This window comes from Oryx dammah, unplaced genomic scaffold (genome assembly GCF_014754425.2).
Source record: "Oryx dammah isolate SB20612 unplaced genomic scaffold, SCBI_Odam_1.1 HiC_scaffold_1, whole genome shotgun sequence".
In the NCBI taxonomy this organism is placed as follows: domain Eukaryota; kingdom Metazoa; phylum Chordata; class Mammalia; order Artiodactyla; family Bovidae; genus Oryx; species Oryx dammah.
The window spans coordinates 83,073,637-83,095,108 of NW_024070185.1; the positions used below are offsets into that span (position 1 = coordinate 83,073,637).

General features: G+C 51.0%; 1 protein-coding gene across 6 annotated transcripts in view; it reads left to right on the forward strand.

Annotated features, from left to right (window-relative positions):
- WNK2 (WNK lysine deficient protein kinase 2) overlaps nt 1-21,472 on the forward strand; it is a 146,789-nt gene that overhangs the window by 47,925 nt on the left and 77,392 nt on the right. For all 6 annotated transcript variants that reach the window (XR_005721835.1, XM_040245526.1, XM_040245536.1 and 3 more), the window contains exons 4-10: nt 62-219; nt 2,918-3,006; nt 5,189-5,408; nt 13,005-13,287; nt 16,512-16,714; nt 19,355-19,510; nt 19,873-20,064. Coding sequence is in view for 5 of the 6 variants with exons in the window: in XM_040245526.1 (XP_040101460.1) it covers nt 62-219; nt 2,918-3,006; nt 5,189-5,408; nt 13,005-13,287; nt 16,512-16,714; nt 19,355-19,510; nt 19,873-20,064 (1,301 nt within the window). In the remaining variant the exon portion in view is untranslated. The remainder of the gene's footprint in view (nt 1-61; nt 220-2,917; nt 3,007-5,188; nt 5,409-13,004; nt 13,288-16,511; nt 16,715-19,354; nt 19,511-19,872; nt 20,065-21,472) is intronic.

Here is a 21,472-nt window from a genome sequence, read left to right on the forward strand (position 1 = left end):
GGCCCAGGGGGCTCCGAGGCCCAGTGACCACTGACCCTGCGTCTTCTGCTCCTGGGTGCAGGTACCCCCGAGTTCATGGCACCAGAGATGTACGAGGAGCACTACGATGAGTCCGTGGACGTGTACGCCTTCGGGATGTGCATGTTGGAGATGGCCACCTCAGAGTACCCCTACTCAGAGTGCCAGAATGCCGCCCAGATCTACAGGAAGGTCACCTGTGTGAGTCCACCAGCCACTGTGATGGGCTGGCTGTATGTCCCACGTTGAGCTCTGTGTGCTTTGTAAAATCCTCACAGGAGCCATGTGAAGAAGGGAAGGAAGCCATTTTACAGATGGAGAATTAGAGGACTAGTAGCGGGTCTCCTAGCTTCTGTGGAGTAGCAGCAGTTGTAACGTGGGCTGTGGGTGGCCCTGGAGCCTTCACCGGGGCCTCAGGCAGCGCTGCGGGGCTGGAGCACCAAAGGGGCCTCTGCAGGAGGCCCAGGCCACCTGTCCATAGAGACCCTCCTCTGTGCCACCTGGAGGCTGCTGGCCCTCCCGCCTTCTGGCATGTCCTTAGACTTTGATCAGGTGGTTTCAGCTCTGAAAACAGCATCCTGTCCTCCCGCTGTGGCTGTCCTGCTGTGTGGGGATTGCAGCAGGAGCATCCAGCCCAGGGCAGCTGGGGCTGTGCCTTTTCTGGGCCCTGGTACCTCACTGTCCATCTGTACCTGCAGGTACCAGGCCCCACCGCCCGAGTGCTGGCTGCCTCTCCCCAACCCCAGCCCCCACCTCCCTGCAGCCTCCTCACTTCTGCAGAAGCGTGAGGCGCCATGGCTCTTGGAACCCCAGAGAACCTGCCCTCATCCCGCCCTCTACTTTGAGCCCTCCCTGCAGGTCACAGCTTGTTTCTGTCCTTTGAGTCTTCCTTTTCAGTTATCTATCAGTCATTTTTTTTCACTCTAAGCGCCCCTGTGTGCTGCTGAGGGTGCAAGGTATGAAGAGAGTCCTTGGTTAGTGGCGCTAGTGGGTGTGGGTCAGATACCTGCAGAGGTGCACAGCTCCCCAGAGGTGCTTACCAGAGAGGTGACACATCGGCCATGGGCAGGTCCTCCAGGGGCACAGGGACTCAAGGGAGCTTAGGGCTTCATTGCCAGGCCTTGGAGGAGCGCGGGGGCCCAGGGTGCAAGTGGAGCTGCTGCTGACCTTGGTCCTGGTTGCGTGTGTGGATGGGGTGGTGGTCCCTCTGCTGGGCTTGGGAGACAGGGCCTGAGTCTCCTGGGCACATACTCCTTAGCCACCTGGGTTCTTTCAGCAGCACCTCTGCCCCCCATTTAGGCCCTGGGAAACAGGACACTCATCAGGGTCCCAAGGCTCCTATGTGGACCTGTGTTGGTTTGAGTAAAGCAAGGCCCTACCTACCCTGCCTCCTTGAGGAAATCTGATGGAAGGTGCATTCCCTGATCCTTAGTGTTTCCTCTATTTACCATGACACCCTCGTGCTCTGGGTCCTCTGGGCCCTCACGCCACACCCACGCACTGGCCCAGCCTCTAGCATCTGCTCCAGTCCTTGGAGGGTCTTGGTTCCCTTTGTTCTCAGGGAACAACTCTGTGCTTCTGAGCCCAGTGATGTGAACCCCTTCAAAACAACACCTTGTTCTGGCACATTCTGCCACAGCCTTCCAGAGATTTAAATGCTGCTTATGTATACCTTACCTGTATTTATAGTTTCTCAGACCACTGGTACCCACCCCTGTTAGGACTATGGCCTTTGTTTCTGGCATAATTAAATTTCTTTTTCTGTTGGCTTCAGTGGAGTAACACGGGGGTCTCATGTTCAAGGAGGACCCCTCGCCCACTGTTAAAGCCAAGGGCTGTGTCTGTTACTGCACAAACTCCCCTGCATGTCAGACACAGCATGACCCATTGGTTATGGCCAGGTGTCCTAGGCAGGAGTTTGCTGGGTGCTTTGGGGCCTCATTTGCACTCCCAGGGTATACTTCTCCTCTCCCCCATCCCTCTCTGTGGGAAAATGTATGCTTTAAAAAAAAAAAAAAAGGGCAGGATGAGACCTTTGAAGACAGTCTTTTTGAAGGAGGAAGAACATGATGGTTGAGCCCTCACTATGTTCCAAATCTTCAAAAGCCAGGATCCCCTCCACCCAAACCCCTCCCTGGGCAGATTGCAAATAAGCCCTGCCATCCAACCCCTGCTTCTCTTGGAATCCCATCTGCGTGTGGGATTGGAACCCTGCTCCCCCCATGCCTCTGACTGCACACCCCTGGTACCTGCTGGGTTTCTGGTCCGCTTTAGTACTCGGCCACCTCCTGCTCCTGCTGCCTGAAAGTCATCTGATCTGGCCGCTGGCTGTGGGCCTTCATGGTGCAGACGCTTGTTTGCAACCCCCTCCAGCCACTAGGCCTTGGAAGTCAGCCCCGCCTGTGACCGCAGTGTGGCCAGAGTCTTTGGTGGCCCTTGGCCAGCAACAGTGACCACAGGGTGACTTCTGCATCCTCCGGGGAGGTATGGCAAGAAAGGCCAGCTCTTTAGGGTTCCTTGTCCAGCCTCTGAGACCCTCTGGGCAGCTGGCATGGGAGGTCCTGCCTGGCTGGTGTGTGGCCTTGGGTAGGTGTGCCTTCCCTCACACCCACCTTCTCTGTGCAGCAAGAGTGCAAATGCTCCCTTGTGCGGAGCTGGATTGGGCAGAGCGAGTATCCTGCATGTCTGTTCCGAGTCTCCCCTGGGTCTTTCTCGTCCTCAGGCCTCACTACTCCCAGTAACCCTTCAGTGGGGCCTTAGAATGAAATGATACCCCTGCCCTCCAACCCCAAACAAGCCTCTTGCACTTCCCATTTTCTCTTCTACGGGGGTGAGTGTGAGGTGAGCAAGAAACAGACCCCAATTCGATGTCAGGTGACTCTGCTCGTGTCATCTTCAGGGCATCAAGCCAGCCAGCTTTGAGAAAGTGCACGATCCTGAAATCAAGGAGATTATTGGGGAGTGTATCTGCAAAAACAAGGAAGAAAGGTGAGTTCCCAGGCAGCGCTGGATCTGGGCTGTTGCTCTGCCTGAAATCACATCCCAAGAGAAGGTGAGAGTTGGGAGACAGGCCACTTCAGGCCACAGATGTACTGGGTCCCAGCAGGCCCACTGGGCAGTTGGAGGGCAGCCCCTGACTGACCTCTGCTGCCTGGAATACGCTCCCCAGCTCTGGGTACTGTCCTAGAGTCCCCATCCCCTTTACTGGCTGCTTCTCGCCCACCCAGCCTGGAGTGTGGGGGCTACTGGGGCCTCATTCTGCCCTTGTTGCTTTTTTTCTGTGTTGTCCCTCTCAAGCCTATCCATCCCCCCAGTCTGGAGGACACCCCCATGCCAGGGTTCCCATCGAGCCTCATCCTGCCCGCCCTCTTACCTCCAGGCTGCGTCTTTCATGCACCTGTTGTCTGACCCATTTCAAAGTCCCACATTCAAGTCAGAGCCCTCCAGGTACCCCCAGACCAGCTCCCTCCTCAGATCAAGGCTGTTCCTTCCTCAGCTGGTCAGCCGGCAAGCTGGGTGTGTGTTCTGAGCCTTCCTCCTTCCTTTCTTCTTTCCTCCCCCATCTCTCTTTCCTCTTTCCCTCCCTCTCCCTCCTCTCTGCTCCTTCCTCCCTCTGTCTCTCCTTTCTTTTCTCCCTCCTTACTCTCTCTCTTCCCCACGCCTTCTTTCCTTCCTTCCTTCCCTCCCGTCAACCCTCTTTGCCTCCTCTTTCCTCCCATCTGCCTCCCCCTGCTTCCTCCTCCCCTGCCCCCTTATCCTGCCCATTCCCCACCTTCCCCATTCCTCCGTGTCTCCCCTTAATACCTCTTCCTCATGGCAACCCACTCGGTATTCTTGCCTGGAGAATCTGTGGACAGAGGAGCCTGGTGGGCTGCTGTCTATAGGGTCGCACAGAGTCGGACACGACTGAAGCGACTTAGCATGCATGCATGCATTGGGGAAAGAAATGGCAACCCACCTTGCCTGGAGAATCCCAGGGACATGGAGCCTGGTGGGCTGCCATCTATGGGTTGCACAGAGTCGGACACGACTGAAGAGACAGCAGCAGCAGCAGCAGCAGCACCCCCCCCTCATATTCCCTCTCTGCCCTTGCACAGCCAGCTCATGCCTCTTCCCCCATGTAACTGTGCCCAACATTGGGCATCACTGTGATTCTGTCCTTTCTGTCATCTTTCATGTAGGGGCCTGTCCTGATCTCTCAGGCCTGACCTGATCTCCTGAGTCTTTTGCCCCCCTGCACGTTATGTTTTGTTTCTTAAAGAGAAAATACTAAAAACCTGTGCACTATAGCTCACATCAGAAAAGTACAGAAGCCACCTCCCAGACCAGGACAGAGCCCCCAGGGGCTGTGCCCTCTGCGCCCCTAGGGGCCCTAACTTCTGGGCTTCCCCAGGGTCTCCACAGGCATTTGTCAGCCTGTGTGAGGGTTGCTCACCCTGCTCTGCCCTTTTCATGCATGCAGCTATCCAGGTGGCATGGTTCCACCGCCTGTGGGATGTGTTGCCCACAGTAGAATCGGTGATGGGCCACTGGAACTCAAAGCCCACAGTGACCACAGACAGGAAGCTGGGAGGAAGCCAGGCCCTGGACAGCACTGGGATCTGTTTGTGCCAGAGATCAGAAACTAGGCAAGCATTTAGGGATGTGGATTTGGGCAGCAGAGTGGTTAGCAGGGCAACACGCCACACCCTGCCCCCAATTCCCATCCTTGGGAACGTCCAAAATTATCCCTGCTTCTTGGAGGCCAGGGTCCCTTGGGTGGTGAACTGGGGAGGTTGGGGCTTGCCTTGTCCTGGTCCAGTTCAGTTTTACCAGATCCACGGAATCCTATGGCAGCTGAGAGCTCCCCAGCATCTCAGCAGGCTTTGCCTGGACAGTGCAGAGCCTGATTTACAAATTCTTTTCTGAATTACCCACATTTCTTATTAGTGGAGATTTTTTTTATAATGAGAGGAAAAAAAAAGGTCTTACGTAGTATGTAGTTAGATGTGTTCAAGTAGCAGATTTTTCTTCTTCTCCTGAGAGTTAGGGAATGCAGAGGTACTGTTTTGTGCTGCCCTCGGGGGCAGAAATGCCCAGTGAGTAGGTCAGAGGACTTTCCAGGGGGAGCTGGGCAGGTACAGGACCCTCTCAGCTAGTGTGCCCTGCCTGACAGCTGCCTCCTTCCCAGGTATGAGATCAAGGACCTGCTCAGCCACGCCTTCTTCGCGGAGGACACAGGTGTGAGGGTGGAGCTGGCCGAGGAAGACCATGGCAGGAAGTCCACCATTGCCCTGCGGCTCTGGGTTGAGGACCCTAAGAAATTGAAGGGCAAGCCCAAGGACAACGGGGCCATAGAGTTCACCTTCGACCTGGAGAGGGAGACGCCAGATGACGTGGCACAGGAAATGGTAATGTGTGCTTGTTCCTTGGCAAATCTGGGTGTGTGCCTTGCAGGTGTGTGGTTTCCAAACATTAGAATGAAGTCAGAAAAGGAGCATGGTCCCTCAGTGGGTGTGCAGTTTTGGGAACAAGGACTCCCAGTTGTTGAGTGCAGCTGTGAAGGACAACATAGGTCAGAATCACAGTGCTGCACGGTAGGATATCACCTTGGAAATGGTGCAGTGAAAGGATTTTGTGGACCAGTGCAGAGATGCCCCTGGGGACTTTTGCATATTAGGAAGAGCCCTGTTTTGACCAGATTCTTGCTAACTTTGTGCAGATGTAGGCCTTTGAGTTTTGATCTTTATTTCACTTTGTTTCTGAGGGGCATTGTGGTCTGAAGAGCCTGGCGAGTGTAGGAGTATACAGACGCGTCATATCACGGGGAAAGAAGAGAAATAAACTAGACACTGATTTTTACTAGACAATCTGAGCAAAAGTAAAAATCTACATGCTTATTGCAGTTGAGTGAGTACTTGGCTGCACCTGTCGTAACCACAGAAGTGCATGTCCTTTTTTTTCCTCTTTAAAAAAAAATAATGTGTCATTGAAAATAGCACATCTTTCAGAAATGCAGTAAGTCACAAAGGTATGGCTGATGTTTTCTTTACAAGTGGATTCCCTCAACCCAGTAGGTTCTTTTTTTTAATCAATAAAATATATTTTAAAAATTGAAGTATAGTTGATTTACAATGTTCAGGTGTACAGCAAAGCGATTCAATTATATATGTTTATGTATTTTTATGTATATGTGTATGTATATTCTTTTTTAGATTCTTTTTTAATATAGGTTTTTACAACATATTGAATACACTTTTCTGTGCTATACAGTAGGTCCTGTTGTTTACCTGTTTTGTGTACAGTAGTGTGTATCTGTTAATCCCAAACTCCTAATTTATCCTTCCCCTCCATTACTCTTTGGTGACTGTAAATTTGTTTTCTGTGTCTGTGAGTCTATTTCTGTTTTGTGAATAAGTTCATTTGCATCATGTTTAAGATTCCACATATTAGTGATATTATATGATATTTATATCTGTCTTTACTTCACTTAATATGATAATCTCTCAGTCCATCCATGTTGCTGCAATTGACATCATTCTTTTTTATGACTGAGTAATATTCCCTGGTAGCTCGGTAAAGAATCCGCCTGTAGTGCAGGAGACCCCGGTTTGATTCCTGGGTTGGGATGAGGCTACCCACTCCAGTCTTCTGGCTTGGAGAATTCCATTGACTGTATAGTCTGTGGTGTCGCAAAGAGTTGGACACGACTGAGTGACTTTCACCTTCACTTTCAATATTCCTTTTATTTAAGTAATGTTCCTTTATGTATACAGTATCACATCTTCTTTGTCCATTCATCTGTCCATGGACATTTAGGTTGTTTCCATGTCTTGGCTATTGTAAATAGAACACTGGGGTGCACGTATTTTTTTCAAAATAAGAGTTTTTGTCTTTTCCAGTTATATACCTGGGAGTGGGATTGCTGGATCATACTGTAACTCTATTTCTTAAGCAACCTCAATACTGTTCTCTGAACTGGCTGCATCAATTTACATTCCCCCCAACAGTGTAGGAGGATTCCCTTTTCTCCACATCCTTGCCAACATTTATTATTTGTAGACTTTTGAAGATGACCATTCTGACAAGTGTGAGGGGATATCTCATTGTAGTTTTGATTTGCCCTTCTTGAATAATTAGCAGTGTTGAGCATCTTTTCCTGTACCTGTTGTCCATCTGTATGTCTTCTTTGGACAGGTATCTAGTTAGGTCTTCTGCCCATTTTTTTGATATATACATATCAGTTCAGTTCAGTCATTCAGTCGTATCTGACTCTTTGCGACCTCATGGACTGCAGCATGCCAGGCTTCCCTGTCTATCACCAACTCCCGGAGTTTACTCAAACTCACATCCATCAAGTTGGTGATGCCATCCAACCATCTCATCCTCTGTCGTCCCCTTCTCCTCCCTCCTTCAATCTTTCCCAGAATCAGGGTCTTTTCCAGTGAGTCAGTTCTTTGCATCAGGTGGCGAAAGTATTGAAGTTTCAGCTTCAGCATCATTCCTTCCAGTGAACACACACATATACACATACATAGAGAGAGAGAGAGAGAGAGAGAGAGGGAAGCTGTATGAACTGTTTGCATATTTTGGAAGTTAATCCGTTTTCAGTTGCATCATTTGCAAATGTTTTACTTCATTCTGTAGGGGTTTTTTTGTTTTGTTTATAGTTTCCTTTGCTATGCAAAGACTTTTAAACTTAATTAGGTCCTGTTTATTTTTGCCTTTGTTTTCATTACTGTAGAAGACAGATCCAAAAAATATTACTGTAATTTTTGTCAAAGAGTGTTCTGCCTGTATTTTCCTCTAATTTTATAGTATCTAGTCTTACACTGAGGTCTTCAATCCATTTTGAGTTTATTTTTGTATGTGATGTTAGAGGATGTTCTAATTTCATCCTTTTACATGTAGCTATCCAGTTTTCCCAGTACCACATATTGTCTTTTCTCCAATGTATATGCCTGCCTGTTTGGGGGGTAGATTAATTGACCATGAGTGTATGGGTTTATTTGGGAGCTTTCCGTCCTATTCCATTGGTCTATATTTCTGTTTTCATTCTAGTACCATACTATTTTGATAATTGTAGCTTTGTAGTATAGTCACAAGTCAGGGAACATGATTCCTCTAAATCTGTTCTTCTTTCTCAGGATTATTTTGGCTATTTGGGGTCTTCTGTGGTTCCATACAAATTGTAAAAATTATTTTGTTTTAGTTCTATTTGTTCTCGTTCTAGTTTGTTTTGTTCTATTTTGTTCAGAGTTAATAAGGCCACTGGTAATTTGGTAGGGAAGGACGCTGGTATGGCCCTGGAAGGTGGGCTATAAGAGGTAGAGGGGAGACTGCCTGCACAGGCTCTTGTGTGCAGCATATCTTTGGGTCCAGCCTGTGCTGACCACTGTGCCATGGAACTCTGGTCAGATGAGGAAGCTGAGGCTGGCCATGCCATGTAAGGTGTGGGAGTCATAAGCCAAGGGGACCTCGGGGGACTGGGCACATGTCAGGTGAGGGGTCCATGGAGCTTGGTTTAGGTGGTTGCAGCAGGTTGGTGCGTGACAGGAGTGGGAGGTGCATGGCCACCCAGGACCCTGCCCTGCACTTGACAGTAGCCTGTGCCTCTGCTGGCAAGTGTGGAGGGTATGACGTCCTGCTGATGGCATGGTGCCCATGTCAGGACTCCTTCCCAGCTGCTGGTCACATTCCTGGACTTAGAAACAGACACCTCTGCTATAATCAGATTTAATAGAATTATTTAGCTCCGTGGCTTCCGAGAGTATCTTCTATGACCTTGCATAGTGCTGTTGAATTGCTGCATATTTGCTGAGAGTTGCATTAAGTTAATTACCAGCTTATCTATTTTAGTATAGTAGTTTGTATCTGTTAATCCCTAGACCTAATTTGCCCCTCCCCCTCCCTTTCTCCTTTGGTAACCATAGTTTGTTTTTCACATCTGTGAGTCTGTTCTTTTATATATATATCAATAGATTAATTATATTTTAGATTCCACATTAAAAAAGTTAAAAAAAAAAAAAAAAAAAGAGTTACCAGCCCATTAGTCCTATGAGTTCAGGACCTTTCTTTTCCCCATACTGTGACATTGGTCCCTCCAAGTTTTCTGCTGAAGTTTAAAGCATAGACATAAGTAGCAATCAAGGTTGTGTGTAGGCTGGTATCTTGTGAGCTGAGATTCATGAGGGTGAGTTGCATTTGGTGAGCATCCTGGAGGGATCGTGGAGATTGGGAGTACCTGGCCTGCAGCTCTAGCTGTCCCGGTGTTAAGAGGAGGGGAGGCAGGCCGAGGGCTGGGACAGCCCTGCTTGGAGATGAAGTAGGTCCCTGGACGGCCTTGAGGGATTGTGTCTGTCAACGTGCAGGCACCTCGGAAAGCACAGGTGTTGAACAGTGTTCTCATTCCCCTGTGAACACTACATAGCGGCGGTCTGAGAATGGCAGGGGACACAGATTCACGTGGTGGCATGTCCTGGAGGCACCTGGGACCCAGACAGCTGGAGCCATCTGTGTCTCAGCTACGCCAGGTATGTCCTGCAGCTCTGGCTCCATTCTTGGTTTGTTCCAGACACTCTTCAATTATAGGACGGCGGTGCCCAAACGTGGCCTGGGCCCCTTCCCAGGACCTGCCTACCTTCCTGAGAGGACTCATCCCTCCTATGGCTTAACACAGAGAATGCCCACGGCCCCCAGGCCCTTGGATCCACGCCCCCTAGGCCCTTGGATCCACGCCTGTGCCTATAGCCGCGACCCTGTCTTCAACCAAGTCTCCAGCAGCTGCCTGGACTCATGGGCAGAAGGTGTCTCTGAGAGTTCACAGCACAGGCCTTGGGCCCAGCTTCTCCCCCTTTCCTCTCCTATGTTTCCTGTAAAAGCACTTTTTCATGGGCACACCCTCCATGCTGTATGGCAGCTGTGCAGAGGGCGGCACATCGTTGTGTTCAGTTAAGGAATAATAAAAACCAGCACATACCCAGCACTCTGTTAAGAAACAGAATGAACCCAGAGCCCTGGGTGCCTGCGATGAGCAGAATGTGGCCACATTTGCACAGTGGGGTCTTCCTCCCACGTGAATGCCCTGGTTGTTACTGGTTGCAACTCCTGTCTCCTGGCTGGGTCTTGTAGGTCAGTGCTAGTGCTGCAGCCCTTGGTGAGGGTCTAACTCCCCTTCTTTCCCTTCCCCTCCTCTCCCCTCCCCACACATCTGTAAACACCAGACCCAAAACTGGGGTGTGAGGCTCTTCTCCCTGGGGTCCTGATGGTAGGTACCTGAGCCTTTCATGGGCTGTCCCTGGAGACAGCCTGAGCTGGGGAGACTTCCAGAGCTCACAGCCTCCTGGCAGCTCTGCTGGGTGGTCACTTGCTGATAGCTTTAACCCAACACAGTTTTAGGACCTGGTCCCCATTCTGGGCTGCCCTGTTGTTAACACCTAAGATTAGCAAGCATTAAGTTTTGAAGATGATGAGGCTGCTTTCCTGAGGCTGCTGGGGGTGGGAGGAGGCCAATGGGATAGCTTTCTCTTCTCCCTTTACCGTCAACTTCCAGCAGGTCCTGTGGGGAGCAGGGGAGGCGGGGGCTGCTGGGGGTGGGTAGAGGATGCAGTGAGGTGGCCCATGTGGATGTGGATCAGAACAAAGATGGCCCCATGGCCGAGAGAAGGGTGAGTTCTTTAGGGACCTGGGCTGGCTTTGACCTCTTGAGTAGACCCCCCAAGGGTGGGAGGGGAGGGGGCTTGGAGCCTAGCCCAGGCTTCTTGTGTCAGTGGTACCAGCCCTTCCACCTTCACAGCTTCCAGATAACAGGATGCCCCAGTGTGGCCAAATTCTCTCCTGATTGGGAAAAAATAGAAGGAACACTTTGGAGAGGATCACTGGGTGGTGACTGTGAAAATGGAGACGTAAGGAAAAATGGGTCATGGGCAGAAAATAGAAATGGCAGGCAGGCGCGTCTGTGGGATGCCTTCTTTTCAGCGGCCTCTGGTCAGGTCGGCCACATGGGTAGCACTGAGGGTGGGCGCGGAACCTGCTCGGGCTCTTCCGCGAGTCCCGGCTGTGGGCACAGCCCAGCTTGCACCTCTGCCGTCCTGGGCTGAGCCTGGTGGGAGCCTCAGGGTGGACGTCTGCACGGCTCATTCTATCCAGTGGAGTTGTCTTCTGACAGGAGTCTTTTGAAGTCATCACAAACTTAGAGGGAAGTTGCAAATGCAGTACAGGCCCGTTCAAGATGACTTTAGTTAATTAGTTATTGTTCGTTGCTCAGTTGTGCCCAACTCTTTGCGACCCCATGGACTGCAGCCCATCAGGCTCCTCTGACTGTGAGATTTTCCAGGCGAGGATACTGGAGTCAGTTGCCATTTCCTTCTCCAGGGGATCTTCCCAATCCAGGGATCGAACCCGGGTCTCCTGCACTGCAGGCAGATTCTTTACCGACTGAGCACCCTGAATATATCCATGTCTGTTTCCCACAGATGGGTACTTTGCTCACAGCTGCCTCAGCTGTCAGAATCCCGAGAGCAGCCCTGCCCCACCAAGGGTCTGGAGCCTTCCAGTGATGCCGTCATGGCAAGAGTGGCTTCATGAGAGAAAGTGATCCACAGGAGGGAAAGAAATAAAGGGAGAAACAGACAGACTGAGAGAGAGAGAGGCAGAGGCAGAGAGACAGACAGAGAAAGGGAAAGACGGAGACAGAGAGACACAGAGAGACAGAGGCCAAGAGGGCTGAGAGGCAGACAAGCTGCATGTATGTGGCAGTCCTTTGTGTAGCCTCATATTGGCAGCAAACCAAGGGCTTCTGCCACTGCAGATCAGTTCTGTTTCTCCTGTGTGCGTTTGTGGACATATCCTTCGAACCGTCGTGGTATCACTTTATTTCAGTGCTCAGAGTGCCCTGGATTCAGCCAGTAGGAGGCCTTGGATGCTGGCTTCCGTGTTGTCCTGCTGTCTGTCGTCTTCCCAGCATGTCCTCGATCTCAGGCACAGTGAGATGTCTGACTCCCCCGCCCTTTCCCTGCAAGCCTGAACCTGCCATCTCGTGGGGAGTCCTGCGTGCCACGGCAGCCAGGCTCCACTTGTTGGCTGTCACTGCCCCTGGCCCACTCATTGGGTGGTTCAGAAGCACGCACTATGCTGTGTATTATATGTGCTCACATCTACATCTGGTGTGTTTGTGTCTGTTGTGCTTTGAAAACTGTGAGTTCGCACCATTCCCATCAGGCCCCACGAGATCTGTTCTATTGTTTTCTCTCTTTTCACGTGGGGAATCCCACAGTGATGGTGAGGAGCCCGACTTCTGCTGTTTCATGGTTTTGCCACAGGTATTCTCAGAGGGCACCGTGATGTTTCCTAGAGACTGTTGACTGCTTTACAGATGCTCTCAAATGCCCTGTTGGGTGAATTGGGTTCAGAGTTTTGCTAGGCATGGGTACATACCTTCTTGGTCTCTTGTTACTAAATGTACCTCTTTTCTCCAGCCTCTGTCATTTCTGAGAGTGCCCAGGACGACACTGAGGACAGTGTCGGCTGAGGCTCCTTGTACCTGTCCCTGAGCACACAGATGCACCCAGGACCTCCTTCCTGCCCTTGGCCAGCCTGAGGGAGGGGCTCCGGGAAAGCCCTGGGGCCCAGCCAGTGGGAGTCTGCCCTGTGTTCTGGCCCCGCCAGAGGCAGACTGGGATCTCTCTTCCCCTCACACACCTGGCCCATGGTTACAGCATCGGCTGTGTTGCCACAGACCCAGGAGCTGGATTATTGTAGGTTTAGATGGTCAGTCTCCCCGTGGGTCTACAGTCAGTGGTGGGAGGATGTTTACTTCCGGGATGATGAGAGTGTCCGTGACAGGGATGAGCTTGGTAAACTTGGTTATGAGGGTGAGGGACCCTAGGAGGGGACTTAGGGCAGAGACTCCCCAGGCAGGAGGTAGCAGTGCAGATGGCAGGGTCCCCTGGAAGTGGGGTGTGCAGCTGGAGCTGGTCCCGGTAATGACATGGCAATCTCCTTTGCAGATAGAGTCAGGATTTTTCCATGAGAGTGACGTGAAGATTGTGGCCAAGTCCATCCGGGACCGTGTGGCGTTGATCCAGTGGCGGCGAAAGAGGATCTGGCCAGCGCTGCAGCCCCAGGAGCAGCGGGAGCTCGGCAGCCCTGACAAGGCCAGGGGCCCACCCGCGCCTCTGCAGGTCCAGGTGACCTACCACTCGCAGGCCGGGCAGCCCGAGGCCGAGGAGCCCGAGGCCGGCCAGCACCTCCTCACCCCTGCGCTGCCGGCCAGCGCCACCTCCCTGGCCTGTGAGTGCTGCCTCTCCAGGCGCCCTTCCCCCTGCACCACCCCTCCCTCAAACCCACCTGTGGGTATGATTGGTGTGGGCAAGCATTTCTCCAGGGAGGGATTCCCCTGGGAGGCATCCCCATGTGGCAAAGAGATCTGTGACCCTGAAAGAGGCTCCCTGAAGTCTGGCTTCCCAGGGCAGACTCAGAACTGAGCCAGCGGGGCTGGAGCTGACTCAGTTCAGCTACTTATCCCCTCTGGAGGCTCTCAGCCCAGTCTCACAGGGCACCTGAGGGCTGTACCTCCACCCCGGATTCACTGACCGGTGGAGGCATCTGAGCTGCACGCTGTGGTTCTGAGGCTGCCAGTGGCCGCAGCCTCCAGTCTTGCTGTGGTCTTGGTTGTGAGTTTTACTGCTTGGATTATCCATCCCAAGGTTACCTCCCTTCTGATACTGTACTTTTGACCTTTAGTATGTTTCCCAGAGAATGTCACCAATGGATTGGTGAGAATTACTTTGTACCTGGCTTCATCTCAGACCACTGGAAGGGAGAATCCAGTGTCTTCTTTAAGTCCGAGTAGAAATCCGGCCTTTACCCTCAGTATCTTCAAAATTCAGCTGTGAGCCACGGATGGAGGATGTAGTCTTTTCTGTCTGTTCTGTGAATAAGCATGGAGAGCTGAGCTGCCCTCCCAGGCCACTATTTTAGGTGTTTTTATGTGGAAAGACCAAAATAGTCTGTTTATTTAATAGTTACATCCTTTCTTTATCAGTAGAATAGTTAAACGTTCTTCCAAAGAAGGCTGTTTAAATTCAAACCAGCAGCTGGCCATCACTTTAAGACAAGTTGCCAGCTGTTTACTTGTTTCCTACCTGCTCAAGTTTGCTTTGGAGAATAGAATCGTTACATCATTACTACATTTTCGGATAAACCAAAAAATTAATTCACAGGTATAAACTTTTTGTAGGAAAAAGCTTTCCACACCTGGCATACCACTATATACTTTGAGAACATAATTTTTGGTTGAACAATTTTTAGGACGGGAATTAAATCTCCTTTTGTTGACTCTTGCAGAGATACAGTCTGGGACCTAGAATAGGCTGTGGTAAGATGTCATGGTACAGGCTTGACCTGCTGCATAGACGTGAATCGACAGATGAGTTTAGAGTGGACATTGTGTCTGCACACGGATCCGCTTCCTGACTAAGAATGAGGAGTGTGCTTCATGTCATGGCCGTAGTTCTCAAAAACATTTTTACCCATTTATTGTATTGGGTTGGCCTAAAGGTTTGCTTGGGTTTTTCCAGGACATCATACAGAAAAGCCCAAACGAAGTTTATGGCCAACTCAATCATCTTCTTTAAAGTAGATAATATAGTCACATTGTATACAATTTAGAGAATCCAAGAGAATATACAGCAAAAGCCAGTTAATTTTCTTCCCTGGAGGTCGCTGGTGTTAAATGTCTTTTAACTTTCACTTCCAGAGATTACACCTTCCAGACATCATCTGGACACATACCGTGCACACAGGCCCTGTGCCTCCCTGTGACCCACAGTCCAGCGTCCTGCGCATGCTCTTCTGCACCTTGCTGTGGGTCAGAGCAGAAAGCCTGTGCTCAGCCATCCCTCTGGCCGCAGTGCCTGTAGCTGGCTGGACCACGCTGGCTTCATAAAGATGAACTAGTGGGGACAGCAAGCAGCACACACATCACTGTAGAGGACCTGGTCTTCGGTAACAAGATGGGCACACAGACTTTCATATATCAGCAGGTGCAACAAGTATCAGATAACTTCCCACTATGCGTTCTGTAAGCTACTCACCACAGTCCAGACCAAGCTCGAGCCAGCGTCAGTGACTGTGAGAACGCAAGTTTTCAATAGCTTAGAAATGATTGTTTAAAGTAATGTTTATTATACAAATAAACACATTCACTTAGAAATGTAAACTGTCACGTATCTAGTTAAAATCACCCTGCTTGAGATTGGTCTCGCCCACTCTCGTGCACTCTCTCTGTCTCATCTTTCGTGTGCCCACACCTGGCCTGTTTCTGTCTCTCTCTCTCTAAGTAACAATGACTACTGGCCACCTCATCAGAAATCAGAGCCATGTGTTTCGTTGGTTTTTCACAATCAAACCTCACCATTCATAAGTCTTCCTGGGTCAAAATAAGTTCTGCTCAGCTCTCGGGAAAAATTATTTTGTTGCAAAGCCAACAAGAGTTCTCTTGTACTTTATTTATTTAAAGTGAAAACTGAAAGTTTAAATCCACACTGAAAGGTGTCCAGTAGAATTAGCTTGGTGTTCATGGATGGCAAATCCTAATGTTTATGTAGCTTTTGGAATCTGGAGGCAGTAAAACAAAAACGCCGCTTCAAACAGGTTTCTGCTCTTCATTCTTGGCTGGCACGACCATACAGGTGTCCTCTCCTCCCAGGTGTGTCTTGGTGAGACCAGCCTGTGGGCCGTGGCGGTCCTGTCTGTGCCACCTTGTACAGGCAGCTCTTCCACCCAGGCTGGGTTTGACAGGCCAGTCTGGGCTTACCTTGGGTGAGGCTGGCCTCTTGGGAGGCTGTCTTGAGGCTGCAGAGCCTTTGGGTCCTCCTCTCATGGCCTCCCTGTGGGGCAGAGGCCTTGTCAGCCCCATTTTCCAGCCGCTTTAGACCTGAGCCTGTGAAGTGAGGGGTTAGATTTGGATCTAAGTCTTCCTAATTTGGGCTCTTTGCTGTGGTGAATGGAGATGGTCCGGGTCCTCTCCCACTATAAAACACAGCTGGTAATTTCCTCCACATGACTGCAGCTTTTCCTAACTTGGACATTCGATCTTCTACCTTTGAAGAGCTGAAAGTTCCCACTTTCAGGGCCAGGGCAGGTGGCAGGTGAGGTCCCTATCTGTAAGCTGGTGGAGGTGGCCGTCCTGCCTACAGAGGATGGTGTGAGTTGCCCACCTGGGATCCGTGGTAGTCCATGGTGAACACCAACAGGTGTCAGGCAATGTTGGATACGGGCTCCGGGGCCATTTCTGGGTGGTGCAGTTATAGCCTCTGTATAGGTGATTGTTTAAAATGATGCACATTTATTATGTTTGTGATCTGGAAATGCAATCAAGTCTTGTTTTACAGAAGAAAACACACAGACAAGCTGTCCCACGTTTGCATTCCCTGGGACTTGTGCACCGTGCTGTGGGGGTGATGTTTGGAGGTGCCTGCTTTGAGCCATGCTTTTTTTTCCTCCCTCCCCAGCGGACAGCACGTTCGACAGTGGCCAGGGCTCCACGGTGTATTCAGACTCGCAGAGTAGCCAGCAGAGTGTTGTGCTGGGGTCGCTGGCAGACGGAGCGCCACCCCCGTCCCAGTGTGTGTGCAGCCCCCCTGTGAGCATGAGTGATGGGCCTGTCCTGCCACATAGCCTGCCCTCCCTGGGAGCCTATCAGCAGCCTGCCACGGTGAGTCAGCCCAACCCTTCTGGCCAATGTTCCGGTCCACATGGCCTAGAGTCTGTGATGGTTCATTCAGTCTGTGCTGGCCTGTTGTCAGTTCAAAACCGTGCAAAAGTGGGCCTGCAGGAGGTCCATCCTTGTTGGTAACTGCAGAGCTGCAGGCTGGAGCAGCCTGTGATGTACCTTCAAAGACCTGCTTGATGAGAAAATCCTGAAAACAGAGCCCAGTGACACCCGTACATACAAAGCTGAGATAAAGCTGCGATAAAGCTGGTGAGGTCCTGCCTTATATGCTGGGCCTGAAAAGTAACTTCTGACTGTTGCAAAGGTGATAGGAAAGCATCATTTATAGTACTGAAATCTTTGATTTTGTGTTAGTTTCCAGCTTCACTGAGAAAGTGTTAAGTACCTCCTGGCATTTCTCCTCTGCTTATTATACAGCTGTTAAAAGTTAGGGGTATGCAAACAACCAAATCATAGGAAATGTTTTTAGTGATATTTCAGAAGTGGGATTGAAAGGGCCTCATGCTTATGCCTGTGGAAAAATTTGTAAGATATGGAAAACCTAAGGCTGTTAGATGAGATGGAAATTGCTAGATGAGGGAGTCACATTTCATTTATTGTTTTACTTTGATTTTTTTCTAATGCCAAAGAAAGCAGAACAATTGCTTATCTCCCAGGCCCCAGTCAGTGAATCCCAGATTCTGTTGCCCTTGAGCTGGGCTGCAGAGAGGGGTCCACAGGGAGATTTAGATGCTCCTCGGACACGACTGAGCAACTTCACTTTCACTTTTCACTTTATGCATTGGAGAAGGAAATGGCAACCCACTCCAGTATTCTTGCCTGGAGAATCCCAGGGACGGGAGAGCCTGGTGGGCTGCCTTCTATGGGGTAGCACAGAGTTGGATACGACTGAAGCGACTTAGCAGCAGCAGCAGCAGCAGGCCCAGGAGCCTCTGCCCGAGGAGCCTCTCCTGCCTGGTCCTCGGTTACCACGCCGCCCAGACGTGCTCTCACTTCCTTGCTTTTGCATATCCTTTCGATCATGTGCTCTCACACTGTGGCTGCCTTTTGGGGATCCCTGAGTGCCAGGTGCCAGCCTTTCCAGCCACCTCTGTCTCTTTTCCCTCCCCTCCTGTCTGCTCAGGCTCAGAAAAGTCCCCTTGGAGAAACGGCTGAAGCGTTTGCCTCTGCTAACCAGAGCCCAGGATTCATTTGCAATTTACATTTTGCAGTTTGACTCGTTTTACAAAATTAAGTAAAATATGATTTTACAGCAAGAAGGGTTCACTGCTCAGGGCAGTGGTTCTTGGCTTTATAGGTTACCCATGCCGGGGCTGAGCCAGACCTGTCCACAGGCCCTCATCCCCTCTAGGGCAGGTCACACAGTGTGTTCTCTACCCAGATCTCTGCAGTGCTGTGCGTTTCCTAGGTTTGGCTCACAGGCCAGGATGCCCGAGCATAGGGAAGTTGGGGGCCAGGCCAGGAAGCACCTGACATTATCTGGGGTGCTCTCTCCCATCTCTTGCCGATTTATGCAGAAACACCTTGGACAGAAGGGGTCCCCAGGGTGCACTGAGGGTTCCTGGGGAGCGTTGCCATGGTAATGTGCCCCTAGGACCCAGGGAAGGAAGGGCACAGGCGGTGGAGTCAGGAATACAAGCTGCTTCTCTGAGGCTTCCGGGCTGCCTGAGCGCCTGACTCCCACTGGGCTGGGGACTGCGGCTCTGGGAACATGTGCGCAGGTGACTCATTCTGCCCTGTGGCTTCAAGTAAATGCAAAGGAGAGATTCCATCCTACCCCACGCTGCTTTTCATACAGCATTTACTGTGAAAGATGAAGTGAGTGATAATGGTTTTGGAAATGATGGTCACCTGTTTCATCTAGAAAACCTCAAGTGAGAGAAGCTTCTGATGTCAGTGTGTTCTCAGCTTCAGAAGTCATCTCGGTGTTTTTTTCCATAGCTCTCACCTGCTCGCACCCCCAGTATTTTGAAGTAAATCCTAGACAGAAAGATATTTTGCCCCCAAGATATTTCTCTCTATATCTCTGCAGGATCAAGACTCTGAAAACAAAACCCAGTACCATTATTGTACCTAAAAAGGAACAAGTTAGTGGCATCAAGCATTCAGTGCTCATATTTCTGACTCTTTCCCATTCCGTGTCTATGCTTTGCCTGGTGCTGAAGGCTCACATCTGTGGCCTCATTTCTCTCCTGATGGCGTGTCATGGGAGACTCACAGCTCTGCAGAGCACCCTTCTCTCAGGCTCTGTCCCGCTTTTTATCCCCACATTTCCATATTCTGTTTGCGAATATGTCTGCATGTACACCTTTTATTCAGCTCTATGAGAGATGTGTGCGTTTTTATCTTTCCCTCAATTAATGCCATCACAAGCATTTTCCAAGGTTCCACAAATCTCTTGGTTGCATGATACTCGGTGGAATTGAAATTCTAGCACATTCCCTGGTTGGGAGGTTTTGGGGCCATCACATCTTGCTTCTGATGAATCCTGTTCCTAGGAAAGTGTCCCTGGCAGGATGGCAGACATAGGGAATGAGAGGTGGGTCCCTGAAGATGGTGCGTATGTGCTTGGTGGCGGGCCTTACGGCAGCTGCTGAGTGTGACTCTGTGTGCTCTCTGCAGCCTGGCCTGTCGGTGGGCTCCGTCCCACCCCCTGCCCGCCCTCCGCTCCCACAGCAGCCTTTCCCAGAGCCAGCCATGAGCTTCGCTCCTGTACTGCCACCGCCCAGTGCCCCTGTGCCGACAGGCCCAGGCCAGCCCACAGCCCCTGCCCACCAGGTGAGTGCTGGCTGCCCTCCTTATGGGTGCCATGGGTGTCTTGGTCTCCCCAGGCCCTGCCCGTCCATCTTGGCTGGCCTGAGCCCAGGGCCTGTGAACCTCCTGTGCTCCTTCTCTGCAGTTCCCCAGGGTCTGGGGTATAGACACAAGTGGGGATGGGTCTCTTGTGTCTGTGGAGCTCAGGGTTACACACATTTGGAAGGGCCCCCATTGCACAGAGTGGTCCTCTCAGATCTGTGTGTCCTAGGCTCCAGGCTGGATGTTTGAATGTGTGTCACTGTGGGTATGTGCGCCTGTGTGTTATGTCTAAGTATATATCTCAGGAAGACATTGATCTAAGAGGAGCCCCTCTCTCTTTCTAGCCTTCTCTCCTAGCCCAGCCGGTACCCTTGCCGCAGGTCCTGGCCCCACAACCCGTGGGCCCTCTGCAGCCAGCGCCCTCCCACCTGCCTCCGTACCTGGCTCCAACCTCCCAGGTGGTGGCCCCTGCTCAGCTGAAGCCCCTCCAGATGCCTCCGGCACCCCTGCAGCCACTTCCTCAAATCCCCCCGCAGGTACCTCTCTGTCCCCTGCTCTCCAGCCTGGCCTGCTCCCCCAGCCTGGTTGGCCAGTCCTTGTCCTCAGGGCACACGGTTGCCTCAAGAAACACTCCCTGGTGACACGACAGCTGGGCTGGTGTGTTCTGCCTTTGACCTCTGCCCTAGATGCATCCAAGATTGGGAAAGATTTAGTCTGGAGTTAGGCCAGAAGAGCCAGGATGGAGCTGTGAGCACAAAGCTTTGGTCACTGTTTTCTGTGGAGCTACCTGAGGCTATGTGGACCATGGATTCTTGGGGGTCCATTAGACAGCTGAGCAGCTTGCCAGCTGCAGAGATTGGACTGTCTTTGGGGGAGCATCATGTGACCAGTATCATGTGATAGCTCGTGGTTGATACTTGGGTGCTCTTGCTCAGGCTAATGCTTTCGGTGCTCATGCATGTCTCTAGTGAATCTTGACCACAGGACGGCTTTCATTTCATGGGTCCCATTGTTGCATGTTGGCGGGGCTAGGATGGGAAGTGCTTCTTTGTAGGGAGGATGTGAGTGTTCCTACGGTTTGCAGGCACCCCTCAGAAGGTTCTTTCATGTCAGCTGTTGCCTGTCACCTGCCTTGTCCTCATCACTCCTACACTGGAGTCACTTTCAGCATCTAGTTAATCCAACACCTTGCTCCCAGTGGTCGTGGCATTTAGTAGCTTTTCAAATACACAGAGGTCAATTTGCATATTTCCTGTCTTATAATTGCACAGAGGTACATGTTGTGTGATGCTCATGTGTCTATAACCAGAAAGGCTTTAGTTTAGGACTGTCAGAGAATCTGCTGAAATGTTTCAAGTGCTAAATCCACGAGATGTCTCCAGGATAGAAGACCAGACACAGAAGGTTCTGGAGCTTTGCTGTTGCTACATGTCGCTCTCTCCCAGGCCGCATGGCACAGGGGCATTCAGCCAGCAAGGAGAGGCTGGAAGATGTGCCTTTTTTGAGATAACTTGTTGAAGAATTTGGTCTCATTGTGAATTTACACAGATTGGAGGGAATCAACCAAAGTAATTTCAGATATTTGGAGCCAGCCTGGTAGCTCGGAGAGTCCTGGTACTTCTGAATGAGAACATGCCAAAGCTGGGTATCTGATGGTCACTATTATGACCCCCAGTATCCTTGCAGTAACCAAGGAGAGTGGGCCAGCCGGAGACTCTCTGAGGTGGTGCTAAATGGGGCTATCCTGAAGGTCGTGTCCATATCCCACATCCTTCTAAGGCCTCCTGTCTTTCCTTCTGTTTGAGTGTCGTGTATACTTGGTTTTGTTTAAATTGGGTTTATGTTCTGGTTCCCTTCCACAGCAGCTACATGAAAAGTGTCTTGGGGGCAGAAGCCGGGGGTGACGTGGACCCTCTCACCCAGGGCAGTGTGCCGCCGGCAGGG